Here is a 17,878-nt window from a genome sequence, read left to right as displayed (position 1 = left end):
TTCTCTGTAGTTGCAGTCCAATTTATGTCCTCCAGTCCTGACTGTCGGTGTTGGTTTCTGATGTTAAGAGTTATGAACAGCTTTTCTCATTACAGTCTTCTAGGACTGAAAGACTAATCACTCTAAATAACCTAATGTATTTTTCAGTGAGCGCTAAAAGGCTTTTAGAGAATGTGTCAGTTCAAAGTTCTTTCTCACCCTCTGTCTCCATACGATCCCCTCCTCACCTTTTCTTCTCCAAGTAGAGGTATGTCCCCTGTACTCGAGCTGTAGCACCGGCCATTCTACCAAGATGAGCTCAGAGGAGCGCAGCTCAGCCATGTCACAGAAGATCTCCTCCCTGTCACGCAGCAACAGCAGCTCCTCGTCCAAGCACGACAGCCGACAGGTAACGCTCGAGTGACACGGATCATTCCCCTGGGGTTACAGGCATTTATGTGTACATGATTTTTCTCATTTGGACTATTCAGCCGCTCCTCCATCTTTTCCCATGAGACCACCACCTTTTCTCCACATGCGTAAAAGCTATTTTGCAACAATTCCCTCAAAAGCAATTCTCTCACACAGATCATAGAGTAGACATTAGCATTATGAACAAATTGTTTTTGCTTTTGTATTGAGCGTTTAAACCCACATTCATTTTTCATTACCCGCACAGCTTTTCCTTTAGGAATTGGAAATAAGTAAGTATCATTCAAGTACCTCACACAGGGCAAGCAAACACTTCTGGTTATTAATTCTGGAGAAACAACAAACACAGGAACTGAATAAACACTTTCATTAGCAAAAAAAAAAAAAACCTTAACAGATAAACAAATATTCTGTAATAACTTGTGGCTTTAAACATTGTATGCTTTAATCAGGCCTGGTGGCAGCCTTTAATGTTTGAGTCCTTTTCTACTCCCAGGCTTTCATCTTAACTTTTGGATTAAAGGAAGTTCTCTGCATTAAACCTGCACTGCAATTGTTTTGTTGATCCCCTCTGGCAAGGTGACTAATTACACAAATATTGTCCATCTGTTCTTGTAATGAATGTACAAGACAAGATAAAACATTTTGATGGCAGAATATCTTAAATCAGGTCACAGAATATGATGTGACATATTCTGTACTATTGCTCAGCCCAGGATAAGCAACCCCTGCTTCGACCTACCAAATGAATTGCGTCGCTGGTCATCTCTGATAATGCATGAACAGAGTATAGCAGTAATGGGTTCTTTTGAGTAGCATCAGAGACATGTTGACGTGTCATTCAGGCATCTAATTGAAATGTGGCCACAGTGCCTTTCTTTGGAGGTCTTTCTCCTCAGCTGGGAGGTGGCCAGGGTAGATCCTAAATTCACCAATGGGAACTCATATCTGATCTGGATGATAAATGCCTCGGTATCCCCTAGGAGGATCTACAAAGCATTGTTAGAGAGAAAGATGTCTGTAATACCCTAAGCTCAAGTCTTAAGTAAACACCTTTAATGCTCATCTAACAGAAACGATAAAATACAATGGTTTGATGATGCAGTTGTGTCAAATGTGGTTTAAAGTGACGACTCTGAAGTAAGGACATCTCATTTTGTTGAATAACTGTCATCTCACCTGCTCTGTCCTTGTGCCTGTCCTCGTCTCCTCTGCTTGCATCTCTGGTGGGAGGGACAGAAAGAGGAGAGTCAAGGAGAGGAGTCGAAGATGTGTAGTACAAATTGGGAAATGTGATAATTGGCTTGTATAGCTTCAACTGAATATTGTAATTGTATAGCTTGAACACAATAGAAATATTCTTAGTGAGCACAGGCTTGCTTCATAAAATAGATTCCAAGATTTAGAGAAATTTACATATTTCTTACATGAAAATCTGCTATTTAGGATCAATGTAACAGGTACAAGGATTATTTGAAATATTTCACAAAAACATTCTTTCCAACTGCAGTGGAAAGGCATATGCACATAATACCTCTCGGTTTCCTTTGGTGATGAAAAATCAAATTTTTTGTTTTTCAAAGTTCCAGTCTTTCTTTTTTTCCTCCATCTGGATGCCAAGTTTTTCCCCTCATTTTTGTACTGTAATCTCTGTCAATCTGTCATAGTTGCTGTAGCATACTCTCTCTTCTCCAGTATGGTTGCTACCCTCTAAGTTCTGGAAAACCAATCATTGCTGATTGATGAGAAACTTATCACGATCCGTGTGTTAATCTGGGAATGTCGCCACAGACTCGATTTAAAACTGCAATATTGCCTTCAGCTGACAGGCTTAATCATTGGTATGTGAAATCATTTGGCAGGGACGCCTGCGCTGGGATGTTTATACTCTGTTTAGATTAATGGTGAGGATTTTTTGTTTTTTAGGAATCAAAAACCTCTTAGCTGCGAGTTTTATGGGAAGAACAATACCAGTCTTATATCTGTCTGGTGTATATTAAGCTGATGCTGGGAGAGACCAGTAAGATTTGCTCATCGTGAAGGCCCAAAATGGGTAATCTCCTAACTTGATTTGTGACTGTTGAGATGCTGGTAGATGGATTTTGTTACCTTTTACAGAGAAACAGGCCAATAGTTTCTCTTCTGGTCTTTATGTTAACCTTTCTTCCAGTGATAGCTGTGGATATTCTCATCCAATTCCTGGCAAAGAGACAAATCATCCCTATCCCTAAATGTCAAACTATTTCTGTCAGACAGGGTGGTAGAAAAACAAAAAACAGGACACTGAGATCAAAAATCCAAATTCAAAGGAAAAGGTTTATTTGTAAAGGGGTAGAAAGTGCAGGCCAAAATCAGAATTTAGGAATAATCCAGAACATGCCAGATTGAGCAGTTAAGAATGCAAGATAAAGGCAGGAGCCAAGATTTTTTACAGATTCACTGTGGGTTTCGGAGAAAAACATATGCTGACAGACCAAAGAAAGAAAAAACAGTATTACTAAGATTGTATTGATCCAAAACATAAGGTATTGGCTCAATAAAAAGATAAAAAGTTGTTGAGGTTGTCTGCAACCTATATATAGTCAATAGACATGATGAGTGATGAGAGTGAGCTGGACACCTGGCAACCATGCACCTGGTCCTGCAATCATGCACAAGAGACACAGAGAGGGAGAGGGAAAGGGAGAAAACCTGGGATTAAGAAGGAAAAAGGCAATTTCTTCAATATTTTGATTTAATTCAAGTATTAGAATTTAGAGTACAATTGTTTTTGAAGGACAAATCTCAGTCTCTAGACAGCCATCCTGAGGTGAAGCAGGAGATACAAGATGTTAGATGTGTTTTTCATTTACAATTTTCCTATACTGAGAGCTGTTCTTACATACTTTTTTTTCCTCGCCACTGTGTGACTGATTTCTTTCTGAAAGTGTTTCTTGACCTTGGAGGAAAATGTCCAGGCAGTGGCTGACAGTAATGACTCACCATGTGACTGTGTCAGAGGAGAAAGCTGTGGCGAACGTTGGAGCGAACTGAAAGATCAGCCCACAAGCTGTGCTCTTGTCCTGTCCCAGTTCCCTTTTTTTTTTTCAGTGGTCTCACCTTTAGCTTTCAGTTTGTCTGACTGATACAGTTTGTTGAGCCAGAACTGGTAAACTGGAGCAGTGAGGGACATGCTGAGACAACAAACTGCGAGTCACCTCAAATCTCTGCCAAAGACCCTAAGTCTCTGCAGACAGCTGTGACCTAAACACTATCACTGCCTAAGTTTTTAACTTCATGGCATTGAATGTATAGTCCTAAACTACTCCCATATTGGCATAATTCATTCAAATAAACAAGGGCTATACTTCATCATTTTTTAACTAAGTAGTTATAAAGCATTATCTAACAGTGCAAATCAGTCAACATAATCCCCAATAGCTCAATCAAAACTCTGATTGACTAACTTAATGATTTGTTTGCTTCAGTATTGCTAAAAACTGAAAATAATATAAACCGCACATGATGCAGTATTCAGTATGTCGATAATAAAATTTGCCATGAATTCCTCTATAGTGTTTTTAAAGCCTTCCCGGAATTCCCACTGCTGCAGTACAAACACCGTTATGTGGATTAGCTCATGATGAAATGTCATCGAAATCTCAGCGTTCTGAGAGGATTTTCACTTGGCCGTTCTAATCTCAGTCAGAAAATGATTAATGTGAAGAGTGAGATTATACAGATAAGCTAATTTTGTAAATGGGACAGTGAGGTGAAAATGTAAAGCCCCACACTCGACACCTAATCCATAGGCCTGCCACAATGACACATTAGACTCCTGTTCTCAGAGACTCCCACCCATTGACTGACATAAGATGGAAATGGTGCAGCAGATCTAATGTACACTCGCTGATACAAATTCCAAGATGGCAGCTGCTGCTTTCTGTGTGGCTGATATGTTTCATTGATATGACTAAACCATCTGGCAACTTTGATCCGCATGAACACCTGTCTGTTATCTCAGAAGTTTTCATAAATCATGTACATCTGCAGGACAGCTGGGAAATAGTCGAAGGTCTGCGTGGAGGCGTCAGCTGTGTTCTGGAGCCCCAGAAACAGGAGGGCTACATGCTGAAGAGGAGAAAGTGGCCCATGAAGGGCTGGCACAAGGTATACTGAGACCTCAGCAAGTTCCCTTAAAGACCTGTGTGATATTACACTTCTCTCAGAGTGACAGACATATTTCAAAGCATGACAACTGAATGTCAATTCAATTTGCTAGCTTTCCTCCACACTTTTCAGGTTCCCTTTACAAACCTGCTGACATGACTCATTCGTGTTTTAAACTAATTGAATAAGCTCCAGCTGGAAGTGATTTCACTCGCAGAGGAGTCACATGTGACCCGGGTCAGTGCAGTTTACACTCTGTCTGAAAGCTTTTCCTGGATGATAATGCGAAGATATCTTCTTGTTCCACTCAGATACATTAGCTGATGGCCTGTTGTTCACTAGAGCTGTATACATTTAGTATTGACTTCCGTTCTGATTCACGTGATGCACAGTAAGAGCCTCAAGAATTTAATTTAAGAACAGAGTGGAAGAGAAAGATTGCATCTGAGTGAGAGAAAGCGTAACAAAAGCCGACGGATCCAAGAGAAGAGTCTGTGATGACAAACATCTCAATGCAGGGACATTACAGTAATTACATACATTATCAAGAGGCTGACCTTGTCTGTCACTATCATAAAGTCATAACAGACTTCAGGCTCTCTGTCAGGAGTGTTGCATATCATTCCAGCTGTATCTCATGCTCACTATTCTTCTCACTCCCCACAGAGATACTTTTTCCTGGATATGGGTGTCCTCAAGTATGGCAAGTGCAGTGCTGATGTGAGTACAGAAGGCTTCTGGCTGTACATTATGTGGGCTTGTCAGTTACAGAGGATTTCAAAAGAGGATTTTATGTCCTCTGTAATTTTCTTCTTATGCTGCCGAGGATCTGTGTCTATAGACACAAAAGAATTTCACCGGTGCAGATAGTCAGCTTGGCCTTGGCTGATCCAATAAAGGGATTATTCTTTCATTTAAAAACGGAACAGCATCACGTAGCAACTGAATTACACTCAGTCTAATATGCTTATCATATGTTGTGTTGCCTCTCAGATTGAGAAAGGGAAACTGCATGGTTGCATTGACGTGGGTCTCTCTGTCATGGCAATTAAGAAGAAAGCCAAGTGTATTGATCTTGATGCCGAGGAAAACATCTATCACCTGAAGGTAAACCACAAGGAATAAAAGTCCCACAACCTTACAGGAAATGTAGAGTATCCAGATTACTTTTTAAGTAAACTGGTGCTATATTACTTTGAAATGACCTCATGTGCCATTTTTCAGGGAGTAATTAGTCATAGTGCTCTCCACCTTTGCGAGTGTTTTTCCACCTCCTCCACATTACTTGTCCTTGAATTAATTTCTAATTGTTGTATCTGCTCTGCAGATTAAGTCACAGGAGCTCTTTGACGAATGGGTGTCGAAGCTGCGTCACCATCGCCTCTATCGGCAAAACGAGATTGCCTTGTGCCCTACCGAGAAGTCCTTCTACTATCCTCACTACCCCTCCCCCAACTCCCCCAACATGGCTGAGGGTGCCTCCATCAGAAGGGTACACCTGGGTGCTACACAGCACACAGTTAAACTGTTACTATGTTGTCTCAGTGAAGTATAAACTCACTCAATAAATCTCCTATGTTTTTCCTTATTATTTAATCTACAACCTAAAGTCCATTGATGGGAATTTTTTCTGAAGGAAGCAACTTGTCATTGGACTGACCTTTGGGTCTGTTTTCTACTGCAGTGCATGTCTATACGAAGGCAGTCCACAGTGCATTCTGCAGGAGCATTTCCTTTAAGCTCCAGCAGCCAGGCCAAGGTAGCTGCCTGGCTCCAGTCATCTGACGACATGGACAGATGCTCCAAAGGTGAGACAGTAGAGCTGCCTATGAGATTTGTGAGTCTTTCAGCTCTTAGTAAAGTCTGTTTCTTAGCAAAGAAAGACATTAAAATGTCACAATATCTTATCATCCGATGTTCCTGCCTCCAAATTATTAACATCCTCTTTGAGTTTGTTTAGTGAAACCACCTCCTTCAGATACAGCTGGTTCTGGTTCTGATTCTGTCGGAACAAAAACTGAAGTAAAAAGAAAAGTCATGTGATTTGTCATGCAGACGTTCACTGCTTTCTGAGAGCAAATATTTGCTCACCCGAGAGATATATTTTCTGCTGGGCAGGGGACTGTGTGACTCTGTGACAGGAAAACACGAGCCCTCAGATTTGGTTGGTTTCCAAGCTAAAATAGGTTTTAGCTTGGAAATCCTTCACAGATTTGTGTGATATTTGGTCAGTACTTAGGTTTAAGACACAGTGAATGCATTTTGGTTTTATTTCCATAAAATAATTGAACTTTTATCAAAATTATAAGATGTTAGTGGGTTCATTAGAAATCTGGAAGTTTAACGTTTGATGCTAAAGCCGTTTATGGTCACTGTTTCGTTGGAGGATAAAGATGAAGCCACATAGATGCTGCTTTTTTTTCTTACAAGATGGAGGATTATAAAATGTTCGAGAGTGTTTTTATTGAAAGCCTCCTAGTTACAGTAAAGTTGCCAAGGCCATTGAGACAAGAAGGACATCTAACCTCAGTGAAAATAGCTTTTTCTTTTGTGTTGTATAATATTTTTTTACTTCCCTCTGCTTCTTCCAATAATTGCATCCACCTGCTATTTTATTTCCATATTAGATGCCTGACAGGGTGGTGTAACTAAACAAAAGAAGTTGTTGGTTAGTGATGCAGTATTTGTCTCAGTTTTCATTCATTACGACTCAGTTCATGTGCTGTTAATTTAAGTTGTGATTTTGTAAATCAAACATTTGGGGAAATGCCACACTTTGGTAATTCATGTGTAGACAGAATAACTGACATGTTGCTGATTTCAATACTGCTGATATACATCCCAAACTTGTATATATAAGCCCATAAATAGAGGAATTAATATCCACTTACAGTATATGGAGGTTAGTGTGTGTTCTTATGTGACCCTATAAACATGAAAATGTTGGACAGCCCAGAATGATGTAAACCTTGACTCACCTTCTCCTCTTCAGAGGGAGGCTAAGTAGGGAATTGTTGTTGAGATTGTGATACTATGGAAAGTCTTTAGGCTTAGTGTACTGTAGCTTTGCCCTTACCTTGCATACCAGCCTCATTCTCATTAGATTCACAAGATCACATTGAAACAAATCATGCGATGGTCCTATTGTTGCTACTGGAAAAGAGCTTAAAAAAGCAAATGTTCCTATCCTTGCAGGAGAAGCAAACCTCTTGTGCTTGAAGAATGTGTTTGAATAAAAGATGCATGTTGTAACTTTAGCTCTATAAGCCCATTCACCCCGGGGCGTTGGAATTAGTGACTTTATTGATATGCGAGCAATTCTTCTGCCTGTACAGGGAGTATTTATTGGGTCTGTCTTTGCCTGCCAAACCAGCTGGTGCAAGCTTAAGCACCACTCCTTTTTTGACTTCATGCTAATGTTTTTTATGTTTTTTTTAATTTTATTATTTAGAGCTTATTTTACTATCAGTTACATTCCTCCTCTCTGCAGACTTGTCAGTATGTGAAGCCTTCCTGCTAGAGCTTCACCACCTGCTACAGAGCATGGAAGTCCTCCACCGCACTTACTCTGCTCCATCTATCCAAGCACTACAGGTCTGTAGTGTGTGTTAAGCACTCTGTCTCTGTTTCTTTTAACATGTGCATGCAGAACAGATTTGGTTGTAATGGCCGCAATCACAGTTTACTCACAAACTGTAAGTCATACTCAAAATACAGAATTTTCTTCAAAGTAACTCTTTTGTCTTTTATCATTTGCCTTCAACTGGTCTGCTACTAAATATAGAACATGCATTTAATTTTGCACCTTGCAGCATTTTTGACACAATTTCCTCTTCTAAAAATAGTCTCTGTCTGATCATGAATATGTTCCTTTATATTCACTAGGCCTCAACATTTGACAGCCCCAAAAAAGAAAAGAGACTTCCAAGAAAATGGCGCAATAAAAACTACAATAAAGACGTCAAAACAACTCTGCAGGTCACTATCATGACAATAAAGACATTTTTTCAGTACAAAATATTATCTCAGCATGAGTCTTTTCAGCAGCTTGTCTTTTTGCTCTGACTTTAGGTACCAAGCTGCATCTCCTCTGGTTCTCTCCGCCTCCATGCCTCTAACCCCAACCTGTCCACTGCTGCACTCGGCAATGAAAAAGCTGACCCCGAATCACTGGATTCCCCTTTTGATGTGGCTAAGCTCCAGGAGGACTTCTGCCGTATTGCCACAAATTGTTAGTGAGAACTATTCATTTTGAACAGTTTGGTTCAGTTTTCATTTTGAATAAAAGCCCTGATAGCATTTCCAATGGCACCAAGAATGTATTTTGTGAATAGACTGTTTTCACATAGAAGTCTAATGCAGTTTAGAAGTCTATTCTCTTGGCCTCTTGGGTAAGATAGTCCTCATATATGCATGTACAGTTCATCTCAAAGTTATTCATAACCATGCAAACTTTGATTTCTAGTGATTTCTTCTCTTTGACAGTACAGTTTATTCTTGCTGGGGAAACATTTAACTGTAGGTTTTCTTTATGACTTATAAAATGGATTTAGTCATTCCTTTTATCAATAATCAGTGGAGAAGTCTTTTATTTGCTTTTAGCATGTCTCCTCTGAGTTTCTGGACCATTTCTCTTCTGTGATAGTCTTCAGGTCTTTTAGGTGGGAAGGCTTCCTTGCAATCTATCTGGTCTTTTAGGGCGTTCCCTTCACCGATTCTCATTTGTGTGCTGGTCTGGACTCTCGCTGAAATACTCAAAAATACTTTTTTGACCCATTTAGTTGTATGTTTTGGATCCCCGCATTAGTGAAATCCAGTCATCCTCAAGTCTTCTTTAAGGCTGTGTGAAGTTTTCCTCCTCAGAATTATATACATGGTTCTGCTTTATAGTGATTCTCTTTAACAAAGTTGCCAGCTCACTTGGTTCAAGAAAATAACCCAAAAGTTACATTCTCATCCCCACACTTGAATGTGGGGAAGCTATTCTTTGGACTCAGTCCCTCTTCTGTCTTTCACCAAGTAAAAGCCACACTCCTCTGTCCAAATAATTCAAATGTCATCTGACCGAAGCATTGCTGGCCACAAGCTGTCTTCTTTGTCAGCTTGTGGTCAGCGATGCTTTATCAGAGGCTGGGTAAGATTTTGTGTTGTTTGTGTTGAAGAAGTGCCTCCTCTTTGGTCTGTGTCCATGAAGATTGTGTCTGCTGGAGTGTTTGCCTTGAGATTCTGGTGCTTGAATGGCTGTGTTTCATTGAATTTATTGCAGAAAAGAGGTCTAAAATCCCAGTGGAGACATGCTGGAGGTTTGTTGGTAATTACTGTACAAGAACTGTGTGTTTCCCATGTTGACAGATACAGGCTTTTACAATTTAGTGTTGGGAACCGGTGTGATTAATTTTAGATAAGACAGTTTTGTAACCCGAAAGAAATACTAATAAAAAAAAAAGGACATTACTATTTCTAAAAGTGCATTGATATTGTTAAAAAGGCAAAAAAATCCAGCCAAGAGAAAATTTCCTATAACAGTGCTCAGATACGGCACTTCCTGCTGAGGCCAATTTCGTATGTCATGTTTTAAATGAAAATGATGCATCACTTCGAGTTTTGATAAAATGCAAATGATTGTTTTTTGCAGAATAAAAAAGCTGAAAAATGGCACCAATCCCATAATCGTGCTTTTCAGAGATGCTGTAATAAATCAAAAAATATGCATGACTATGAATAATTTCAGGCTTTAATGTTTATATATTCAGATGACACTTTACATGGAAAATTTGTTCCACATTTATAGTATTAAACCTAGTCCAGAGAACAGCTTTCATCTCTGCAGACAATTTATCTGCCAAATTTATTCACATTCTAAATTATGAAGCTATGAATGTGGAATGGCTTCAGCCTAACAGAGTGATTAATTAATTACGCCTGTGCTCTTCAATCATGTCGCTTCCAAGGCATTGATTTTGAAGTGTGTGGTAAAATTAAGAGTATCAAACAAAAAATATAACTTGATTAGTGGTTGTAGACATGGATTTTACTAATATATCGACTATCTCGGTTTGAACTGGACATATATAATTAATCGACTTTGTTACATTGAATGCATAACAATGAAGTTGTTGCTCTCCTCTTTTTCTGTTTTTTTTTTTTTTCTTGCTGCAGTGCACACAACCATGAAGTCAGCACTGAGTTCGCTTACATCTGAGAGGGAGAGATTAAAACAATGTCTGGATCACGAGTTGGGTCCCCCGACCTCGCCGCAAGTTGTCAATTTGAAGAACACACTGTCAGCGGTATGTGAAGAAGAACACACTCGCACACACGGCAAAGCCTTCAGTCAGTAGAGGAGGGTTTGGGTATTCCACCCTTTTTTCGACTTTCTCACTCCTCTCAGATGCTGTGCCCTCCCCCACTTCTTGTCAGGCATGACACATTGATGAGCCTTTTAGTGAGATTACAAGCTCCTGGTCTGATGTCAGCCCATCTGAATAAGACCACGTTCAGCAGTCATGTTTCCTGTGGTTGCAGCCTCCCACCCAGAGGCTTTTTCTACATGTTCATTGTCATGCAGTCAGCAAGGAAATGTGTCAGCGTATGGTAAAGGGCAAACAACTTCTAAAGTGATAAAAGAAGGGAATTTCTTTTGCTACATTAGAACATTGGTTCTCTTTACCCCCACAAATTTCCTTAAATACCCTGTAGAGTTCCCTTATTTGTTACTCTGCAGGTAACATTTCTCCAGCTTAAAAGTGGACGGCATGCTCCAAATCAGAACAAGGTTTTTGAAATATTCAATATTCAAGGTAATTCTGGTTTGGATGTGTGCCATAAACAGTGTTTACATCGGTTATTTTTCCAGGCTTTAGCCCAGAACTCTGAGCTGAGAGAGCGTCTGAACAAGATTCATGCTGAGTCCCACATCGCAGAGCCCACACTAATAAATCTCTCTGCCCCTGTGCAGGTGGGTGCAGGAAATCAGTGACTTGGTTTTCCCCACCCCGGCATGATGATTATTACAGTACTATCTCTGTCTTTATTTTTCAGCCCACACTGTCTAGAATTTGCTTCAGAATTAATCAATTGCCCTTCCCCTCTCATCCAAATTTAACACATGTTACTCAGCTCTCCCACTCACTCAACTTGCAATAAGTAAGAAAAAAAGTAAAAAAAAATACATTTTTACTCTATGTACACGCATGTCTCACTACAGCATGGCACAGAAGAAGACCAATGACCACCTGACACATTATCATCCTTAAAAGGAAGCTCTCTGCTCTTTTAATCAGATTTGCTAACAAGACAGTATGAGCTGATCCACTTAATTGTGTCTCTGGAAAATTTGTTAAGCACACAAAGCAAAACTAATGCACCTCATCTGGGATTATCTCCGATTTAATTAATCAGATCCAGGACTAGCAGAGCTCAGGAGTCCGTGCTCACTTACGTGTAGTGAAAAGTCTTCATTTTTTAAACTGGTTGCATGTTTTTTGATTGTTTTCAAGTTTTTGTGCATCTTTCTTTGTTTTGGTGTTTTTGCTGACAACATCAGTTTAAATGAGGGCAGGTGTAAGCATTTTGAGTATTAAACTGCTCCCTTTTTTTTTGCATCCCATTACTACACAGTTGTTTATGAATACCTGTAAACCTCTGCCTTTCATATTGCAGAACAGAATTGTAGTGTAAGATTGGACTGATATGTACCGATGTCATATTGTGATATACTGTCACAATAGACTCTTTGATTGCCAATCTTGGCAATTATTGTGTTGCTCTTTTCTTGTTGCTAATATACATGTTGACATTGTTTCTCTTAGAAAAAGGACTCTGTGGATGACTCCCATGTCCTTGTACACCAAGTTTCCAATGAGAGCAGAGCTTCAATTGCAGAGTCTCTGTCCGAGTTCTTTGATGCACAGGAAGTTCTGTTGTCTGCCAGTTCCTCTGAAAATGAGGTACGTGTTGGTGTCAGGGTCTGTGTTTTGTGTTTTGTGTCAGTTTCCTGTTTTATTTTGATAGTCTTGTCTCTGTGTTCGCTCCCTGTTCACCGTTGATTACCCGTCCTCGCTCTTGTGTTTTACCTGTGTCTTGTTATCCCTTCCCTCCTGTGTATATAACCAGTGCTCCCCTGTGTGTCAGTGCTAAATTATCTGGTCTCCTAGAGGAGCTTTCCAGCATTTTGTTAAAGAGAATTCCCCGTGTCTGATCGTTCCCAGTATTTCGAGTCTAGCCTTCCGATTTTGTACCTCTGCCTGTTCTGATTGACTTCTTGGGTTTTGACCCTTGGGCCGAATAAATAACCCTGAGAACTGAATACCGTCTGTCTGCCTGCATTTGTGTCCGCCAGTCTCCTAGTTCTTGATAGTTGGTGATAAATTGTCACCATGAGTTGTTGTACTGGTGTCTCTTTCACTTACAGTCACCCAGTGGCTTGCAGTTTCAACAATGTCCGTGAAAGCTCAACGATGAAATAACATGTACTGTTGATCTCTGGAGTCATTTTTCTTGTGCTTTGTGCACAGAAAACAGCTGTGAGAGTTTGAAAGAAAAATTTGTTCAGTTTCAAATTCACAGGCATAGTCAAATAATTTAACTCAACATTATGGCATTTTCTAAATCAGGTATTGTTCTGTGTCATAAAACAAGTCTGAAGTCTTTTCCTTTGTGCTTGTCTTCCTTCAGCGTTCATGCTGCATGTCTGATGACATACCAGCTTGAGCGGAAGCAATGTGGAAATAGAAAGTTAATTACTTTAATCTAAAAATACAAAAAGTCAAGGTGCAACTTTGTCACCAGCGACTAAGAAACCCTTAATCTCCTGCTCATTAAAATTAGAGCTGACGTGACAGCATGCTAAAAGAGACCTGCACAGTCATTTTCTGTCAGTGTTACTGGCTGCAATTTGAATTTTCTTTTTTCCTTTATTTTTTTAAGGCATCCGAGGACGATTCATACATCAGTGACATTAGTGACAACATTTCCATGGACAATTTCAGCAATGAGACGGAAAGTGAAAGACCAAACTCAGGTAAACTGAATACATAACTGGCCATGGTAGAAATTTATAATTTCAGCTTTAACTTTCCTTTTTTTTTCTGTAATCTTGTACTGAGTCTTACCTGAGCCCCCCATACGTCTTATATTGCCTCTCAGGTTCTGTCGAAGAGGGCACTGTCCTGTGTCAGCGTAGATCTTGTCTGCCCTCGCCCAGCCCCACCAACAGCACCATCAGCCTGTGGAATATCCTCAGGAATAACATTGGCAAAGACCTCTCCAAGGTGGCAATGCCTGTGCATCTTAATGAGCCACTCAACACCCTTCAGAGACTGTGTGAAGAGCTGGAGTACAGTGAGCTGTTAGACAGAGCTGCTAACACACATGACCCTTTCGAACGTATGGTGAGATCGCAAATTCCCTGTTTGTTGTTTGGGTGTCTATTTGATTGAGATAATCTTTTCATTTTGAGCACTTAGGAGGTTTCATCGGGCCAAAGCAGTGACAAATCAACAATAGTTTTATGTAGAAATGCTATAAAAGACATAAACTATATTACCAAAAGTATTCACGCCCTCATCTAAATAATTAAATTCAGGTGTTCCAATCACTTCCATGGCCTCAGGTGTATAAATTCAAGCACCTAGGCATGCAGACTTCTTCTGCAAACATTTGTGAAAAAATGGGTCGCTCTCAGGAGCTCAGTGGATTCCAGCGGGGTGCCATGATAGGATGCTACCTGTGCAACAAGTACAGTTGGGAAATTTCCTCGCTTCTACATTTTCCACAGTCAACTGTCAGTGGTATTCTAACAAAGTAGAAGCGATTGGGAACGACAGCAACTCAGCCACGAAGTGCAAGGCCACGTAAAATGACAGAGCAGGGGCAGCGGATACTGAGGCGCATAGTGTGCAGAGGTCGCCAACTTTCTGCAGAGTCAATCGCTACAAACCTCCAAACTTCATGTGGCCTTCAGATTAGCTCAAGAACAGTGTGTAGAGAGCTTCATTGAATGGGTTTTCATGGCCGAGCAGCTGCATCCAAGCCATACATCACCAAGTGCAATGAAAAGTGTCGGATGCAGTGGTGTAAATCACATTGCCACTGGAGAGTAGTGGAGACACCTTCTCTGGAGTGACGAATCACGCTTCTCCATCTGACAATCTGATGGATGTATCTGGGTTTGGCAGTTGCCAGGAGAATGGTACTTGTCTGACTGCATTGTGCCAAGTGTAAATTTTGGTGGAGGTTGTTTTTCAGGAGCTGGGCTTGGCTCCTTAGTTCCAGGGAGAGGAATTCTGGATGCTTCAGCATACCAAGAGATTTTGGACAATTTCATGCTCCCAACTTTGTGGGAACAGTTTGGGGTTGGCCCCTTCCTGTTCCAACATGACTGCGCACCAGTGCACAAATCAAGGTCCATAAAGACATGGATGAGCGAGTTTGGTGTGGAAGAACGTGACTGGCCTGCACAGAGTCCTGACCTCAAACCAATAGAATGCCTTTGGGATGAATTAGAGCAGAGACTGCGAGCCGGGCCTTCTGTCCAACATCAGTGTCTGACCTCACAAATGAGCTTCTGGAAGAATGGTCAAAATTTTCCATAAACTCACTCCTAAACTTTGTGGAAAGCTTTCCCAGAATAATTGAAGCTGTTATAGCTGCAAAGGGTGGGCCGACGTCATATTAAATGGATTAAGAATGGGAAGTCACTTAAATTCATATGTATGTAAAGACATATGAGAGAATACCTTTGGCAATATAGTGTACGTAGATGCTGTGTGCCCATGTGAGGCGTCCGCATTGTAAAATAAAAAAAGGAATATTTTAGGTGTTACATAATGGAGGAGGGAAAAAAAGCTGTTGTTTCAGACCCACGTATCTTTTACTCAAAGTTCAAAATTATGGTTCATCCCTCTTTTATACTTTACCACTAAATATTTATTTATTTTACCTTTATTTTACCAGGAAGTTACATTTAGGTCAACAATAAAACATATTTGGCCAAGGCTACAGTCTTATAAATGTACATCAGATTAAAGTTAAACATATTAAGCATCTATGTGATATGACAAGATCAAAAATAATAACAAACAAGCAAAAAAAAACTTTGAATTTGTCAAAATCTTAATAATCTTCCTGAGTTTATCAATTCATATAAATTGTGTTTTATATGCCTGCAAACTGTTTCATGATCAGTGTGAATAGAAAAAAAGTTAAATTTTCCCATAGACCGATCAAAATCTCTAATAAATTAAAAAGCTTGAAGTTGAAGGATCATAGCTGGTGAATACCAGAGTTGAGCTCGCATATGAGGCTGTAGCATGCTTAGCTGAAGCCAGGAAACACGGAAAATCTACTAATATAGTTCTTTTTTTAAAATTTACCAGCGCTTCTAAAGCAATTGACATATTTTATTGTTTAATCCCTACTCAAATGCATTTTATAAACCATGGAAAGAGCCAGTGTAGCTCTATCGTAGATAGGTGTCTGGGTTTTTTTTCTGTTAGCTGTAGCTTCTAGTTTTAGCATAACTTCTCATCCAGCTATCACAAAGAAAATGAATGTCTCTTTCACAGGATGTGTGAACTGCAACGCCCATGTTAATGCGATAAATCTCAAAAGCAAAGGCCAGCCCTACACAGAAGAACATAGGATGCATTTCAGGGATAATTCAATTGTCAGAGAGGGCTAAAACTGGTTTTAGTGATTATCAAGCACAGTTGCTGCTGTTCTTCTTAGTCCAGGGACTCCCACAGTATATTGGCAGAAGTACAGTTCACTGCTCGAGCTAGTCCAGAACATGTTAACTAGGCTTTATGTGGGAGAAACTCTGATCCATCTAATTTATTTTCAGAAACAAGATGCATGATTCTGCCCTTTTTCTCCATTTCAGTTTTACATTTGCATTGATTGAAACTGATTTTGTTTGCTGAAATGTACTCTCTTTTGTGTGGGAGCTTTGCAAATGCAGCCTGTCGGATCACATTTAGCAAATACAGATGAGAAGTAGATGAAGAAGAAAATGTGAAGGCCATATTTCAGTACAAATATGAACTCCTTTATTAATTCCTCAAGGAGTAATCTGTGTGGAGCAGCCAGCTGTAAAGCGACAGATGAATAGTACAAAGGGATCGTGAGTACGCTAAGGAGTTTGCGTGGGTGGATAAAAATTTCATCAAGAAAATCCATGAATAAAATCAATAAATACCAATAAAAAGATCAAACAAAACACAGACAAACAATGCCTACAGAGCATCATAAGTCAAATTGATGAGGGAGCGAAAGCTTCTGTCTGTGGCCTCCCAGTATGAGGTGCAGAGAAGACAGCAGTGCGATACTAGTGGAGTATCATCAATCAGTTCATGAACGGGAATTTGGCAATAACGATGAACCAATAATTTGAGGCACTTACAAAGTTAAGGATATGGCTCATATCGTTCAGTGTTCTGGTCATCACTCATCCTGTTATAAATGTTAAACACTGAGTGTAAACAGCCGTGGTTTCTCTTTCTCTCTTTATGTAGATGTACATAGCTACATTTGTTGTATCTGGCTATGCATCCAGCTACTACAGAACAGGAGGAAAGCCTTTCAATCCTGTCCTGGGAGAGACGTATGAATGTGATCGACCAGACAAAGGCTTTCGGTTTGTGGCAGAGCAGGTATGCGTGCTTCCTCCAGTTTGTTTTATTAGTAGTTCAACAATCACATTATTCAAACTGACTAATAAGATTGAACTCAAGTGTACTCGCTGAATAAGTGACATGGTGAGATTATTTGTATCAAACTTGTGTAAAATATTCTAACCCAGCTGTATGTTCCCCTCTGCAACATCAGGTCAGCCATCACCCACCTATCTCAGCTTGCCATGCAGAATCTAAAAACTTTGTCTTCTGGCAAGGTACTCATTTCATGGTATTTTTATATTACAGTTCTCAGTGTCTGTAGATGTTACATTGCTAGCTTGCTGTCCAGAATCAATGCTAATTTGTACTATTGCTTTTGTAGATGTGAGATGTAAGAACAAATTCTGGGGAAAGTCGATGGAGATTGTTCCTGTGGGTACCACCCATGTGACTCTGCCAGGGTGAGTCTCTTCAGCCTCATTATCACAAGCACTGAATAGACCTCTGCCCTTCTCCCTCCACACATCCTTGTAGAGAAACTCATGCAGTATGTCTCAATGCAGTTCTGACCCAGTATTTTTCCACTAATCTCCTGTTCTATTTCCACCTGTACAGGTTTCAGTTAGATAAAGTATTATGTTTATTGATTTAGGAACGTGGTTAAAATAGCACAGAAATGATGATGCTAAATGTATAGTTAT

General features: G+C 39.9%; 1 protein-coding gene across 2 annotated transcripts in view; it reads left to right on the top strand.

Annotated features, from left to right (window-relative positions):
* The window catches only part of osbpl3b (oxysterol binding protein-like 3b), a 38,619-nt gene that overhangs the window by 15,699 nt on the left and 5,042 nt on the right, over positions 1–17,878 (top strand). The window contains exons 2-18 of one of the 2 annotated variants that reach the window (XM_072394415.1): positions 246–388; positions 4,444–4,560; positions 5,227–5,280; positions 5,554–5,667; positions 5,888–6,052; positions 6,245–6,368; positions 8,051–8,154; positions 8,446–8,538; positions 8,632–8,791; positions 10,720–10,850; positions 11,417–11,518; positions 12,372–12,509; positions 13,489–13,582; positions 13,708–13,952; positions 17,076–17,213; positions 17,389–17,452; positions 17,560–17,638. In XM_072394415.1, coding sequence (XP_072250516.1) covers positions 293–388; positions 4,444–4,560; positions 5,227–5,280; positions 5,554–5,667; positions 5,888–6,052; positions 6,245–6,368; positions 8,051–8,154; positions 8,446–8,538; positions 8,632–8,791; positions 10,720–10,850; positions 11,417–11,518; positions 12,372–12,509; positions 13,489–13,582; positions 13,708–13,952; positions 17,076–17,213; positions 17,389–17,452; positions 17,560–17,638 — 2,018 coding nt within the window. In that variant the 5' untranslated portion in view covers positions 246–292. The remainder of the gene's footprint in view (positions 1–245; positions 389–4,443; positions 4,561–5,226; positions 5,281–5,553; positions 5,668–5,887; positions 6,053–6,244; positions 6,369–8,050; positions 8,155–8,445; positions 8,539–8,631; positions 8,792–10,719; positions 10,851–11,416; positions 11,519–12,371; positions 12,510–13,488; positions 13,583–13,707; positions 13,953–17,075; positions 17,214–17,388; positions 17,453–17,559; positions 17,639–17,878) is intronic. The other variant, XM_072394416.1, reaches the window with a different exon arrangement.

The sequence above is a fragment of the Leuresthes tenuis genome, unplaced genomic scaffold, assembly GCF_036924035.1.
Source record: "Leuresthes tenuis unplaced genomic scaffold, fLeuTen1.0.hap1 SCAF_10, whole genome shotgun sequence".
NCBI classification, from domain to species: Eukaryota; Metazoa; Chordata; class Actinopteri; order Atheriniformes; family Atherinopsidae; genus Leuresthes; species Leuresthes tenuis.
This window is presented reverse-complemented; position numbering and strand designations above follow the sequence as displayed.